The 17,042-nt window shown below is 38.6% G+C and overlaps 1 protein-coding gene across 4 annotated transcripts in view; it reads left to right on the plus strand.

The window, feature by feature from the left end:
• The window catches only part of LOC137623347 (CDK5 regulatory subunit-associated protein 2-like), a 253,969-nt gene that overhangs the window by 166,160 nt on the left and 70,767 nt on the right, over positions 1-17,042 (plus strand). For 2 of the 4 annotated variants that reach the window (XM_068354164.1, XM_068354165.1), the window contains exon 2: positions 13,954-14,037. The exons of the other annotated variants lie outside the window; for them this stretch is intronic. In XM_068354164.1, coding sequence (XP_068210265.1) covers positions 13,954-14,037 — 84 coding nt within the window. The remainder of the gene's footprint in view (positions 1-13,953; positions 14,038-17,042) is intronic. 4 annotated transcript variants of the gene reach the window in all.

Below are 17,042 nucleotides of genomic sequence, written 5' to 3' on the forward strand. Positions count from 1 at the left end.
CCAGATGGACCTACCCCAAGGCCAATATTGGCCATGGACCTACCGGACACCATTTTATTGATATAAAAACATAAGGTGGTAGAAAACAGGCAAAAAAAAAAAAAAGTGTTTAGCAATAGATGAGAAGGTTTTCTTTCAAAGTGCATAAGTTGTTATTGATATAAAAACATCATGTGGTACAAAACAGGCAAAAAAAAAGTTATTAGCAATAGTTGAGGTTTTCTTTCGAAGTATGAGGTTTATCGTTCTTTTTTCGTATATTGAAGAACTGTGCATTGAGATATAAAAACTCCCTTTCACACCCAAATGTTCAAAGGCTTAGCCGCTATGTACTTTACTAAAATGAATATGTAGCGAGCGCCATCGGGAAGCTCAATCATAACAAAGGCCGAGGTAACGATGTTGATTTTTCTTAGCCCCCGTCCTCGATCCCCCAAGGGGATGGGTGTCCCCCGGGAGCCAGCCAGTGTCGTGTATTATTATTATTATTATTATTATTATTAAATGCTAAGCTACAACCCTAGTTGGAAAAGCAGGATGCTATAAGCCCAGGGGCCCCAACAGGGAAAATAGCCCCAGTGAGGAAAGGAAATAAGGAAATAAGGAGATAAGGAAAAATAGAACATTTTAGGAATAGTAACAATATTAAATAAATATTTCCTATTTAAAATATAAAAAACTTTAACAGAACAAGAGGAAGAGAAACTAGATAGAAAGTGTGCCCAAGTGTACCCTCAAGCAAGAGAACTCTAACCCAAGGCAGTGTAAGACCATGGTACAGAGGCTATGGCACTACCCAGGAATAGAGAACAATGGTTTGATTTTGGAGTGTCCTTCTCCTAGAAGAGCTGCTTACCATAGCTAAAGAGTCTCTTCTACCCTTACCAAGAGGAAAGTAGCCACTGAACAATTACAGTGCAGTAGTTAACCCCCTTGGGTGAAGAAGAATTGTCTAGTAATCACAGTGTTGTCAGGTGTATGAGGACAGAGGAGAATCTGTAAAGGATAGGCCACACTATTCGGTGTCTGTGTAGGCAAAGGGAAAGAACCGTAACCAGAGAGAAGGGTCCTATGTAGTACTGTCTGGCCAGTCAAAGGACCCCATAACTCTCTAGCGGTAGTATCTCAACGGGCGGCTGGTGCCCAGGCCAACCTACTACCTATGGGCTGTTAGGTATTTTTTTTCACCCCGTGATAGTTTTAGGATGAAGAGTTCTGTGGCATAGCGTTTGTTATGATTGGAAACTCGCGTTGCCTGTCTGTCTTCACAAAGACAGTAAAGGGAAGACCGGAAAGTCACTGGAATTTCTGTGAGCATTTTTCATCATTAGTAGGGATCGTTGGTAACAGATGGCGCTGATCAGGTCGATCTTTTATTTACATCTAGAATCAAGAAACTATTTTTTTTTTCTTATTAATATGAATTAAGTTTGTCGCAGCTGTACTGCTGAATAGTATAAAATACATATATGGTTACAGAAAATGCACATGTTGTAGAAAGCAATGCCTACAGTGGTGTACTGTTGCCAAGGGCCTCAATTTCAATTAATAAAATAGTTCTGATACGTCCTCATGTCTTTTTTGTGATTTTTAGTTTGGCACGGTGTCAATAGATGGCGCTGATCGAAGAGCTAATGTGCCGTTTTTTTCTTTTTTTTTTACAATTGTCTTTTTTATCGTTCGTTTCTATTATTATTATTATTATTATTATTATTATTATTATTATTATTATCGTTATCATTATTATTGTAAGCGTTGCTCCTTTTTGTAGAATCTTTAGAAATAACGACCATAGAAAAATCGTGTAAACGGTTATAAATAGGGGGAGAGGGAGTCGTCATACCCGACTGAGAGGGGTTATGAGTTTGCATATATATAGCCGTCATTTTTGACGGTTTGCGTACACTAATGCACACACGCACACACACACACACACACACACACGTGATGAATATAAAATGTATCATAGCCAAGTCTTTTTCATTTTTCCTTTCGTGGCTATAATACATTATATATATATATATATATATATATGAGCTAAGCACAGTCAGGTTGTTACTGTGTGGAATAAGTGAATGTCAACAGAATTGTTTTCTTTGTTAAAGGAAAGACCGTTACAATGTGGTTGGGTGCCACTTTGAGAATGTCGTTATCGGCTTGGCTTTTGGACACTCAAAAATGTTCGTTAAAAGTTAGCGTCACTAAAATCTCTCTCTATTGGTTCTCATAAGACTTTCGGTAAAAACGGCCAATCATCGATCAGGGCATAGAAAGGCCAAGGTGGGCGCTTGAACTGCCCATAGTTTTTTGGGAGTTAGAGTGTGGAGGCGTGAGTGGTTAGACCTATGTTGAGGTCACGGGTGCCAGTATGAGTGCCAACAAGTACCATTTCTCTGAGGACTTTTTCTTAGTAAAGTAACGTAATGATAATTAAGGGCCGCCCTTGTAGCTTAAATAGATTATAGCAGCTGTGGAAAATTAACAATTCGACTATCATTGGTGCATGATCCTGTACCCTCTCTCATAATAGTGTTAGCCATCAAATATATTGTCTCTATCTTGGTTTCTCCAAGACGTGAAGTTGAACCCCCCTTAATACGACCCAAATCGGGTCATATATATATATATATATATATAAATATATATATATAAATATATATATATATATATATATATAAATATATATATATAAATATATATATATAATATATATACATATATATATATACATATATATATATATACATATATATATATATATATATATAAATATATATATATATATATATACATATATATATATATATATATACATATATATATACATATATATATATATATATATATAATATGTTTGTGGGATGAGTATGGTACGGTCACTTTAGAAAATTGGTCATTTTGCAAAATATCCGGCCATTATGCAAAATGACTTAATATCTCGCCATTTTGCGAAAGGACCAAGATTTTGGTCAATTTACAAAACCATCAGTATCATTGTGGGTCAATTCACAAAATGTCCAAACAGCAAGTAAGCAGATGAAAAAAAAAAAAAAACGAGGAAACAATAGTAGGTCGTGAACATGAAATAACTTTATTCGTTCTTAAGAAATACACATTGCTAATACATCAAAGCTTAAAATGTTTTAGCAAATAGCTAATTGAAAGAAAGTAAGTAAATGATAAACGTAACCTTTATTGGCAGAAACCTGTCTGATAAATCTGTTTTTTTAAAATGAACATGTAATGCTTTATAACAGTAATAAATATTCAGAGAATTCTGTAAAATCAGTGTTTAGCGAATGGGTTGATAAATTATTAATTGGAAAGATGTATTATATACCCTCAATGAACCTCTTTGGCAAAGCTGAATAAATACAAAACTTTCTTTAAAATCACAAAAACGCAGAAAACCCAATATACCATAAAAAAGGCATCTGACATTTTCGATTGGTGATTTGATTAATCTAATGAGCATGGCTTAGTCTATAAGACCATTCATTAGAACCTGTTATTTGGTTGTTTAGAAAATTTTTATTAATATTGCCTGACAAAAAATAAACAATATGGGGTATTCCTTTATCTTCTCGGAAGCCATATTCGATCCTGATTAGTAGAATTTCTTGGCAAATTCGCTTCATATTATATATACAGTGTATATATGTATGCATATGGTTTTGTCACCTTATTTCATGTTATTTTCTCGTAATTTTCTCAATTATATTACCAAGCTTGACATATCCATTTATCGGTTCTTACGTGTAAATGAAATACCCAGGGATAATTTACAGGACAAATAGGGAGTATTCCTTTATCTTCTCGGAAGCCATATTCGATCCAGGTTAGAAGATAGAATTTCTTGGCAAATTCCCTCCATACAAGAAAGAAGGGTAAAACGAGCCAACTCACTCAAAAATAATAATAATAATAAGGATATGGAGGTGGGGAAAGGAAGAGTACCCCTGGATACAATCCAGTTTATAGTTCAAAGGCAGGTACCCGGGATGGGAAAGATTTAGGAAATAGGGAGAAAGAGACAGAAGAAGAATAAAAGAGAGGGGCAGACCCTCTTGCGATATTAGGGAATTGGTATTATTATTTGTTTCAGAACAAGTCACTGACTCCATCATCTTGCAAGACTTTTGGTGATCATTCTATGGAGGAAATGACAGTCTTAGGTCATGCAGGTAGCTCATATCCGGCAAGGAGTGTATTGAAAGGTTAAGATAACAAGAGATATTATTATTATTATTATTATTATTATTATTACTTGCTAAGCTACAACCCTAGTTAGAAAAGCAGGATGCTACAAGACCAGGGGCTCCAACAGGGAAAATAGCTCAGTGAGGAAAGGAAAAAAGGAAAATAAAATATTTCAGGAAGAGTAACATTATTCAAATAAATATCTCCTATATAAACTAAAAAGAATTCAACAAAACAGTAGGAAGAGAAATAAGATAGAAGAGTGTGCTCGAGTGTACCCTCATTCAAGAGAACTCTAAACCAAGGCAGTGGAAGACCATGGTACAGAGGTTATGGCACTACCCAAGACTAGAGAACAATGGCTTGATTTTGGAGTGTCCTTCTCCTGGAAGAGCTGCTTACCATAGCTGAAGAGTCTCTTCTACCCTTACCAAGAGGGAAGTGGCCACTGAACAATTAGTGCAGTAACCCCTTGGGTGAAGAAGAATTTTGGTAATCTGTGTTGTCAGGTGTATGAGGACAGAGGAGAATATGAAAACGGTAGGCCAGACTATTCAGTGTGTGTGTAGGCAAAGGAAAATGAACCGTGACCAGAGAGAAGGATCCAATGTAGTACTGTCTGGCCAGTTAAAAGACCCCATAACTCTCAAGCGGTAGTATCTCAACGGGTGGCTGAAGCCTTGGCCAACCTACTACCCAGATAGACAAGGTGACATGTTTACAACTGAGAGAAAACACGCCAGGACAGCAAAGGCTACACAAATAAATCGGTCGCATTCTGAGGGAAATGAATGTGAGATCTAATAGCAACAGTTCATTAACTAATCTCCCCTATGTAATAAAGAGCAAGTATCTGGTTATATATATATATATATATATATATATATATATGTGTGTGTGTGTGTTGCGGTGATTTTGTAAGATTCCTTTTGATAGGTGATGTCGCACAGGGGCGTGAAGTAGCCATTGCACAATCCATGGGACAAGGCCAAGGATTCGCCGAATGCTCTTGCACTAAGTCATGTATGACCAGCCGGCGCAAGTGTTTACATTTTTATTTTGGACATTTTGTAATTGACTAAAGATGATGCTGGTGATTTTGTAGGTTGACCAAAATCTTGGTCCTTTTGCAAATGGCCAGATATTTAGGTTATTTTTCAATGTGATTACGAATTTGGTCTTTACACATAATGGTCGGGCATTTAGTAAAATGGCCTTTTTTTTTACAATATGACCATAACACAATATATATATATATATATATATATATATATATATATATATATATATATATATATATATATATATATACTAGCCAAGCTACAACCCTAGCTGGAAAAGCAAGATGTTATAAGCCCGAAGGCTCCAATAGGGAAAAATAGCCCAGTGAGGAAAGGAAATAAGGAAATAAATAAATGATGGGAAACAAATTAACAACAAATCATTCTAAAAACAGTAACAAGGTCAAAATGGATATGTCATATATAAACTATAAACGACGTCAAAAACATATATGTCATATATAAACTATAAAAAGACTCATGTCAGCCTGGTCAACATAAAAACATTTGCTGCAACTTTGAACTTTTGAAGTTCTACTGATTCAACTACCCGATTAGGAAGATCATTCCACAACTTGGTAACAGCTGGAATAAAACTTCTAGAATACTGTGTAGTATTGAGCCTCGTGATGGAGAAGGCCTGGCTAATAGAATTAACTGCCTGCCTAGTGTTACGAACAGGACAGAATTGACCAGGGAGATCTGAATGTAAAGGATGGTCAGAGTTATGAAAATATATATATATATATATATATATATATATATATATATATATATATATATATATATATATATATATATGTGTGTGTGTGTTTGTGTATATGTATATATAAAGCTTAATTGTGGGGCTATGAGGTAAGTTTTGCAAAAAGCAGTATGGGGGGAACGTAAAATAAGAGAATCACTACGTTGGTCCTGTAACGAAGCAGGAGAAGTATATCCAACCTGTAATCCTCTTGATTGAAATCGGGCCAAGAAGTGAAGTCCAAAGGTACTGCTTGGTCCTTCTCAAATCCATTCGGGTGTTTTACGGTCTAAACAAGGGTCAGTAGGGATTTTTTCTCTAAAAAAAAAAGTAAGGGAGACAAATGGGGGAGATTTAGTTTTCTAATTGGCGAAAAAAAAAATGAACTGATCAAGTGATTATCGCTGTGAAATAAATACAGTAAGATGGTTGTAATCGTCTCTCTCTCTCTCTCTCTCTCTCTCTCTCTCTCTCTCTCTCTCTCTCTCTCTCTCTCTCTCTCTGTAGAGTACAGTAAACTTTGTCATACTATACAAAAGCAAGCAATAAATACACAAAGTATACACTATTGTACCCGTGCCGTCAAATATTGTTCTCTAGTCTTCGGTAGTGCCATAGCCTCTGTACATCATGGTCTTCCACTATCTTGGGTTAAAGTTCTTTTGCTTGAGGGTACACTCGGGGACACTATTCTGTCTGATTTCTTTTCCTCTTGTTTTGTTAAAGTTTTTATATTTTAAATAGGAGATATTTATTTTAATGTTGTTACTGTTCTTAAGACTATTTTTTGTTTTTGTTTCCTTTCCTCACTGGGCTGTTTTCCCTGTTGGAGCCCCTGGGCTTATAGCATACTGCTTTTCCAACTAGGATTGTAGTTTAGCAGGTAATAATAATAATAATAATAATAATAATAATAATAATAATAATAATAATAATAATAATAAGGGGTCCACCCGTTCTTGAGATATTAAGAAAAAAATAATGCAAAGACGGTCAGACGTCTGTCAACATCGACGAAAATCCCGCAATAATTTTTTTCTTTCTTTATTTATTTATTTTTTTTTTTTTTGGTTTATGTTATTGTACAGTTTGTCTGTATGTGAGTAATATATAGAAATATATTTCTTAACAGTTACTTTTTTGTCTCTTTCAGGTTGGTATTACTACAGAGTTAAACATCTAAGACTCCTAAGGTACCGTGATCATTTAAGTACGTCTGTTATACTTAACAGTATTTAATTATGTCACTTATACTTACCTGTATTTAGGTATGTCACTCTACTTAACTGTATTTAAGTATGTCACTTATACTTAAAAGTATTTGTATGTTTACTTAGTGTCTTATTTTGAACTTTTACAAACCTTTGTTATATCTAGAACACCGGAATTTAAGTGAGGATACCTTAACGTGGTGAAACGGTTAGCGTGTCGCCTTGATCAAGAAAGCTGAACTAGTCTAGGCTACCCATACTAGGTTGGTTTGCTATGTGTGACCAGACGCAAATCTCCTACAACCACTAGTCCGCGCTGGCCAGCGTGGTGATGAAAACTGACCAAGCCCCTGACATGATTAAGGACATGTATGAGGCCATTGTCCTGCAGTGGACTAGAAACGGCAACATTTGTAGTTGCTGATAATGTATTATAAGGTTTATCATTTTCTATTTTATGTTGGGAACATCCGTCGTTATTATTATTGTTATTATTATAACTAGCTAAACTACATCACTAGTCGGAAAAGCAAGATGCTATAAGCCCAAGGGCTCCGACAGGGAACAATAGCCCAGTGAGGAAAGGGCATGAAATAAATAAACGTTATAAGTAATGAATATTTAAAATAAGATACGATCTGACACAACACATGTTTCAGGATCATCAAAAAATCCCAGTAAATTTTTAATATAGCCTACACATAGATTCAACCCCTCCCACACTTCCCCCCTTTCCTAACTAAAACCCGCTGGTTTGGCATTTTGTGTGTGAGTAGTGTGATTTCAGAGTGTAGCTTTTGGGGGTAGGCTACATGATTACTACGTCTCCGCCATGAGCGTGAAAAGAAATGTATATATATATATATATATATATATATATATATATATATATATATATATAATATATATATATATATATATATATATATATATATATATATATATATATATATATATATATATACTGTGTATATATATATATATATATATATATATATATATATATATATATATATATATACAGCTTGTATGATATATACTCTGTATATATATAGGGGAGACAGCTTGTTGATATTACTGTTAATTATATAAACACATCCACTGCGACGAAAATACATCTAAGTAATTGACGAAAGAAGACTTGCTTCTAAACTAGAAAGCAAGTCTGTTTCAAGTGAGGAATCACATCTGTTGCCTGATATAGATTTGTTTAAGCTAAGTCTTCGTTTGGCACGAAGCCTAATTGAACACTGTAAAGGTTCCTTACATTATATTAATAGCGTGAAGTTCGTTTGAACTCTTAATTGAACGTTGTATTTGAACACAAAGCCTAAGCCTTATTCATCTCCACGACTGTTATGGTGCGAGAGTGATGCAAGGTTCAGTAGTACATTATATAACTAGTTTAAATGTCGCTCATGAATGGCAGAGGCAAGGGACGGTGACATTGCCATAGCAATCAGGACAATGCCCTAGAGACTGACCATATATTATATGATCAGCGCCCAAGCCCCTCTCCACCCAAGCTAGGACCAGGGAGGGCCAGGCAGTGGCTGCTGATGACTCAGGAGATAGATCTATAGGCTCCCCCAAACCCCCTAATCTTAGCTCACAAGGATGGTAAGGTTGCAGACACTAATGGCACTAACGCGTCTGAGCGGGACTCGAACCCCCGACTGGCAAACACCAGGCAGAAACGTTACCAATCAGGCCACAGCAACCGTAGTGCTAGGTTTGTTTTTATTCATGTTTGTGTAATTTTAGACAGGAATTAAGAATTGCGTTTTAGATTATGCAGTCACTCGATAATCTTTAGGATAGGCTAGGAAGTAGAGCATATTCTTTTAATATACATTCAGTGCATTAGCCTTGATGTTTTCGTTAACACTTACGCAAAGTTTCGATCTACTATCAATGTTAAATCAGATTTCAAGTAGTTCATTATGCATGTTGCAGAAGATTTTTCATAACTCTGATCATCCTTTACATTCAGATCTCCCTGGACAATTCTATCCTGTTCGTAATACTAGGCAGGCAGTTAATTCTAATAGCCAGGCCTTCTTCATCATGAGGCTCAATACTATACAGTATTCTAGAAGTTTTATTCCAGCTGTTACCAAGTTGTGGAATGATCTTCCTAATCGGGTAGTTGAATCAGTAGAACTTCAAAAGTTCAAAGTTGGAGTAAATGTTTTTATGTTGACCAGGCTGACATGACTCTTTTTATAGTTTATATAGGACATATCTGTTTTGACGCTGTTACTGTTTTTAGAATGATATATTGTTCATTTATTCTCATCATTTATTTATTTCCTTATTTCCTTTCCTCACTGGGCTATTTTTCCCTGTTGGAGCCCTTTGGCTTATAGCATCGTGCTTTTCCAACTAGGGTTGTAGCTTGGCTAGTAATAATAATAATAATAATAATAATAATAATAATAATAATAATAATAATAATAATAATAATAATAAAAAGAACGAAAAGACTAATCTCTAAGAAACATCTGTGTGTGTTGCTCAAGAGGGATTAGCCACTTGTAATCCTCTTCCCGTACAACGTCTTAATTGCAAAGTAATCCTGATTTAGCAGTTAGTACTTGGAACGGAAACATGGGAACACGAATTTCAGGTTTTAAAGGTTTAAAGGTCGCTCATGAATGGCAGAGACAAGGGACAGTGACATTGCCCTAGCAAGCGGAACAATGCCCCAGAGACTGACCATATATTATATGATCAGCGCTCAAGCCTCCTCTCCACCCAAACTAGGACCAGGGAGGGCCAGGCAGTGGCTGCTGATGATTCAGCAGATAGACCTAAAGGTTCCCCCAAACCCCCAACCTTAGCTCACAAGGATGGTAAGGTTGCAGCCACTAATGGCACTAACGAGTTTGAGTGGGACTCGAACCCCCGAGTGGCGATCACCAGGCAAAGACGTAATTTACCAGTCAGGCCACAATAACCTTAATTTATCCTCGAACACAAAAGAAAAAAATCTGTTACAGAACTAATTGACCTTAAAATTAAATCTTTACACTTTAAAGAGTTGAAGCTAATAGCTTTTATATTTTAGCTTGAGATTTTACCCTACCTGTTTACATCTCACTGTCCGCTTGATAAAATACATACCGGCCTATTTGAATGAAAATGAGAAAAATCAGCTTCTTCGCTCAAGGTAAACATTCCTTTAAATCTAATTATTTTTTTAAAATCTCCTTCAAAGCAATCCACTTGGGGACATAACTCCTATTACAGTATTTTCATCTCGTCTGCTCTTCCTAGCTCGGTTAATCAAATGCTGTATGTATGTATGCGTATCTAGGAAAGGTTCCAAGTGTTCAACTTCCTTGAAGAAAACCAAGCTATATTATTATTTTTATTAATAATAGTACTAGTATTTGTATTATTATAAGATAAGCTACAAAAGAACGCTACAAGCCCAATTGCTCCAACCGGGAAAAGTAGCGAAGTGAAGAAATGTTTTCAACGAAGTTTACTTCACCGTCAGTGACCGTTAGTGCCGAGACATGATTTTATAAATTTCAATAACAGTCAAGAATTTGAGAGAAAAAGGCTCTGGGAATCTTGAGTAACCTTTTTCCCTAAAATGGACAAGTTGGCAAGGGCACTAGCCACCCTTTGGGATACTACCGCTAGGGAGTTATTAGGTCCTTTGACTTGAGTTTGTCAGCACTAGAACGCAAATGTGACTTCACTTACCTGGCTGTAGTGCTGCACTCTGTTTATTCCTGGTACCAACCCCTGAGTCCCTGTTCCCCTCCCACCTAGCATCTTTTTATGGCTATTCTCTTTCAACCAGCCTCTCAATCATAGGTAAGAACATTTGCTGGTTTTTGTTTCTCTTCATAAAACAACTTCCAACTCGCGACACCAACAGACTCGAACAAAAATATCTATAGTCCATTTCTTTTAGCGAGTCCTATTTGCACCGACTCGCAACGGTGCCCTTTTAGCTCGGAAAAGTTTCCTGGTCGCTGATTGGTTAGAATTATCTTGTCCAACCAATCAGCGATCAGGAAACTTTTCCGAGCTAAAAGGGCACCGCTGCGAGTCTGTGCAAATATGACTCGCTAAAAGATATGGACTATAGTGTAGCATTGCAGGGTGCAGCACACCTAGGGACTCGTCTAGAATTCCTTGGCTTTAATATTGTGGTTTTCTTTCGTTGCTAACTAGCAGTCTTTGATATTTGCGTTTTGTAGAAATTGTGATTTTAAGCATATGCTTAGAGGTTAAGAGCGAAGGAAAACTCGCAAGTTTCATTCTCTCTCTCTCTCTCTCTCTCTCTCTCTCTCTCTCTCTCTCAGCATTCCCTGAGCCTTGCGTTTTGAAAAAAAATGATTGAGCTTATTATTATTATTGTTATTTATTATTACTTGTTGAGCTACAACCCTAGTTGGAAAAGCCTGATGCTATAAACCCAAGGGCTCTTACAGTGGAAATAACCCAGTGATAAAAGGAAATAAGGAAATAAATATGCTCCAAGAGAAGTAAATAAAAGTGAAATAAGATATTTCAAGAACAGTAATGATTTTGAAATAAATCTTTCGTTTATAAACCATAAATACTTAAAAAAAAAAAACTGAGGAAGAGAAATGCTATAGAATAATGTGCTTGAGTGTACCGTTAAGCAAGAAAACTCTACCCCAAGACAATGGAACACCATGGTACAGATGCTATGGCACTACTCAAGAATAGACAACAGTGGTTTGATTTTGGAATGTCCTCCTAGAAAAGCTGCTTACCATAGCTAAAGAGTCTCTTCTACCCTTACCAAGAGGAGAGTAGCCACTGAACAATTGCAGTGCATTAGTTTACCCTTGAGCAAAGAAGAATTATTTGGTTATCTTAGTTTTGTCAGGTGTACAAGGACAGATATGTAAACAGACTATTCAGTGTATGTGTAGACAAAGGCAAAAAGAACCGTAACGACAGAGAAGGATCCAATTTAGTACTGTCTGACCCAGTGAAAGGACCCAATAACACTATTATTATTATTATTATTGTTATTACTACTAGCCAAGCCACAACCCTAGTTGGAAAAGTAAGATGCTATAAGCCCAAGGGCTCCAATAGGGAAAAACATCACAGTGAGGAAAGAAATAAGGAAACAAATAAATAATGAGAGTAAATTAACAATAAATCATTCCAAAAGCAGTAACGACGTCAAAACAGATATGTCCTACATAAACTATTAATAACGTCAAAAACAGATATGTCATAAATAAACTATAAAAAGACTCGTGTCAGCCTGGTCCTCATAAAAAAATTTGCTGCAACTTTGAACTTTTGAAGTTCTACTGATTCAACTACTCGATTATGAAGATCATTCCAAAACCTGGTCACAGCTGGAATAAAACTTCTAGAATACTGTGTAGTATTGAGCCTCATGATGGAGAAGGCCTGGCTATTAGAATTAACTGCTTGCCTAGTATTACGAACAGGATGGAATTGTCCAGGGAGATCTGAATGTAAAGGATGGTCAGAGTTATGAAAAATCTTATGCAACATGCATAATGAACTAGCGGTAGTATCAAATTTTTTAAGTGAAATAAGCAAGGGAAAGTTCGTTTAAAAGAATACATATATTTCAATGAAAGAGAAGAACCAGAGACAGATCCACATTCATTTGGTGGTCTTTAATTCAAGGAGTCTGTATGAAGACAAAGCAAAAAAATAATTTAGTTCTACAATATAAAATGGAGGAGATTAGCCAACCCAATGACTTACGGAAGAAAAAATATTTGATGTTAAATAAATGTATAAAATGAAATATATATTAAATTTAATGGGTAAAAAAATTGAGGTTAACATCTAAGAAATAGATAAAACCTATGAAATCAATTTTATGATAAACTTTGGTTGTGCAATTTTATGTTACCAAGTATTTAATCCTCTTTCCCTTTTCTAGTATGAGTATTATAGCGATGTTTTGCTGTTTTGGATTACTATAAGTGAATAGATATTACTACTTATGGTACAACCCTATTTGGATAAGCCCAGTGGCTCGAACGAGGAAAAATAGTCCAGTGGAAAAATGAAATAAGGCCATAAATAAACTGCAAGAGAAGTAATAAACAATTAAGGTAGAATATTTGAAGAACAGTAACGTTAAGATAGATTTTTAAATATGAATTATAAAAACTTATATCAGCCTGTTCAACATAAAGAATATTTTCTGCAAGTTTAAATACTTAGTATTGTGACGGGCCGAGAGAAGGTTGTGACTCAAAGACAGTATGAAAGCAATTGAGTGAGTTTATTATAGAACACTCTCCTTTATATGCAAAAGCTCAAAGTAACAGGAAATTTCATGTTCAAAAACAGACACCGTTACAGATGAGAAAAACAGACACGTTTATTCTGGTTCTTTTTACTGCGAGGGAAGAGCGAAGATACAAGCATAATATATCCACAAAATGAACTATGTACGGTCGTGTGACACACGGTTGGTACAGTATGAATAATGGGAGGTATCGGGAAAAAATTGCGAATGTGAATGGAATTTTGCTTCATATACTTGCTCAATCATGTGAAGATTACGCGGGAGTTATTAATAGCCAAACTTATGGGTCATTTAATTTCACGTAATTAACCTTACAGGTATTTGAGTGTTGACTTCATAAATATTTGACTTCTTTGAACGCTGCCCAATATATACGCGAAAGCCCCCAACGAATACTGTCATAACTACAAGTGCTTTCTTTTCATTTTCAAGGACTATTGGTAAAGAGTTGTCTGCGAGTTGCGATAAACAGGAACCTCCTGGAAGAAAGCCCTATTACCGTGACATACCCAAGTTGTAAGTCTTGAAGCAACCTTATACTATATGTAGTTGTTTATTTTGGTTCAAGTCTACAATAGTGTCGGTGTTAATAGTTTTGAAGCAATCTTATACTATATGTAGTTGTTTGTTTTGGACATCCAAGTCTACAATAGTGTCGGTGTTAATAGTTTTGAAGCAATCTTATACTATATGTAGTTTGTTTTGGACATCCAAGTCTTCAATATTGTTGAAGCAATCTTATACTATATGTAGTTGTTTGTTTTGGACATCCAAGTCTTCAATATTGTTGGTGTTGATAGTTTTGAAGCAATCTTATACTATATGTAGTTGTTTGTTTTGGACATCCAAGTCTAGAATAGTGTCGGTGTTAATAGTTAGTGTAGGTGCAAGTTGTTCTTGTAACTGTACAAAGTCCCGGTCCCACCGCCCGAACGTTGCTGGAGCGTTCCTTGAACGGTAGGGAGGTGGACCAAACCCTCGAAAATTTAATTAAACGTTTTTACGTTCGGTCTTTATTAGGCTGCTGAACGTAGCAAATCCTCGTATATTCTCTGTTTTCTTACACCTCTATTATGGAAGTTGCTAATTCATGCAATAAGGGTATTGGTATACAGGATGTCGAAAAGTTTCAGTTGTTGATGTTGTTGTTTTTTTTTTTTCACCTAAAAAAACCAAAATTTTAATTAAGATACAGCGACCGTAATTTATACCCTACTTTGTTATTATCTTTTAGAGGTTGGTGACTGTAATATCACTCCGCTACGCTTTTCGACATCCTGTATACCAATAGCCTTATTGCATAAATTAGCAACTTCCATAATAGAGGTAAAAAACTCAGCAAATATGCGAGGATTTGCTACGTTCAGCAGCCTAATAAAGACCGAACGTAAAAAAGGTTAAATTAAATCTTCGAGGGTATGGTCCACCCCCCTACCGTTCAAGGAACGCTCCAGCAACGTTCGGGCGGTGGGACCGGGCCTTTCTTTACATTGTATGTATTTTAGTGTTCACGGGTGATGTGTATGGTTGTTATTTAAGGGGATATGATAGTGGATGGTCATAATTAACGTTTGTTCCAACACAAAATACTTACCGAGAACTACTTTTCTTGGAGTCACTTGTGAATCCCTCAATCTCGACCAAGGTTTTTCCCGCCGTTACCCCCCTTACTCCGCTCTACATAGGCTTACCCCCGCCGCCAGAGAATGCGCCCTGAGGGCAGGATTAGGGCAGGTCACTGCTTCTCTGGGTCAGCATCCCCATTAAGTTCCTTGGTCGTGAGCAGTACACAGCTCACTCTCGTCTCTCTCGATCCTTTGGCGCGTTTGTGTTCCACGTGTTTCCAGCGTGGGGACTTGTGTTTTTGCGTAGTGCGTTATTCGCAAGTGTTACAGTGCGTTCTCCCTGTGTATATCCCCAGTGTACGTATAGCTCACTAGTGTTGTGCCATTTGTGTGCGAACGATGGAGCATGTGCGCCGTTGCCCTGGGCCTAGAGCCGGAAAGTCGTGTGGGGCTTTCCTCTCAAAGCCAGAGGTAGACCCTCACTCCCTTTGTTCCACGTGTAGGGGGAAAGTTTGCTCCTCCGCGGACACGTGTCCGGAGTGCGTAAGTTGGGATGATATCCAGTGGGTACGCTACGGTACCAAAAAGAAGAAATCTTCTAAGCGTTCCCCCAGGAAGATTAGTGTCGTTTCTTCGTTACCGTCGGCCAGTGATCGGTCCGACGAGGCCTCGGCTTCTCCGTCTCCTTCGCAGAGGAGAGGGCAAGAAGCCTCCAGTGTTGTAGAAAGTCAAGGCGTTCTTCCCAGGGAACCCAGTGCGAGGGAAGAACCAAGGGCGGGCCCCTCTAGGGCTAACGAAGGGTCCGGTAGTGCTTCGGGTGAGTCAGGCCTTGTGACGGGGGGCCACGCGTCCTCTGAAGACCCCGTATGGGGCAGTGTTGTTGTTTCAGAGTCTCCTCCGCCCTCGTGGGCTGGTGCGTCGAGCTCTCCCCCGCCAGGGGACAGCCAAACTAGAGTTCGCCGCCCGAGTAGTGATGCCTTCGGGTGGAAGTTGCCGAAGACGCCAGGGAGGTCACCGCTAAGAATGGACGTGACCCTGGACCCCTGGCCCCCTGGCATGGATAGATTAGACTCTGTGCCGACGATCTCCACGGCGGTTCCCGAGGACTTCCTCCAGCATTCGATCTCGGACGCCCGGCGGCGAGGAAATTCCCCCGCGGATCACGCTGGCAGCCGTTACGCGAGGAACGTGGCGCCGTCGGACTCGTCAGAGGTAGACTCATCCTCAGAGGAAGAAGTCAGGGGGAAACGACGCAGGAGAAGGGAGCTGTCCGAGAGCGAGTATTCCCGCTCTAGGTCAAGGTCGCGGCCTAGCAAGAAGCGCTCCCGCTCCCATTCCCGTAAGTGTAGGAGAAATGTCTCTCCCGGGGGCGCCTGGGTCTACGTACCTTCAGGAGAGTCCAAGAGGCTCCATTCACCAGACCCTCGTTCCAGGGAACGTGCGTCTAGGCTGCCGCTCTCTACGCACAGCCTAGAACCGCGCGACCTGGCACGCAGGAAAGACCTCTCACAGAAGCATAAGTCCTCGAGGCCTCCGGTTCACCCCGCCCAGCGGGGGGGAAACGCGCTTCTTTGCAGGCAGCCTGACCGAAGCAGCCCAGCTGGTGCGGTCATCGAGTAAGAAGGAACGGTTCCCGTTGTCGGGTCAGCCCACCGGGACCGTGACTTCCGCTTCCAGAGCCTTCGGGCAACCGAGGGCCCTCCCTGAGCCGCTGGTACCCACCTTGCAGCGAGATCCACCCTCTTACGGAGCTCCCTACGGTTACGGGTCAGCCCCCCTGGACCCAAGGGCGGGACGACCGGTCTGCCGAACCAGCAACCCGGCGCCCCCACTCCAGGCCGAGGCCTCGGCTGACGGAGGAGAAGCTCCCCCGTCGGTGGACTCCGCATACAGAAGAGTGGTGGGCCTCATCAGGAGGCACCATGGGATTACAGAACCCTCGGCGCCTAAGGGGGA

Source organism: Palaemon carinicauda, chromosome 30 (genome assembly GCF_036898095.1).
Source record: "Palaemon carinicauda isolate YSFRI2023 chromosome 30, ASM3689809v2, whole genome shotgun sequence".
NCBI lineage: Eukaryota > Metazoa > Arthropoda > Malacostraca > Decapoda > Palaemonidae > Palaemon > Palaemon carinicauda.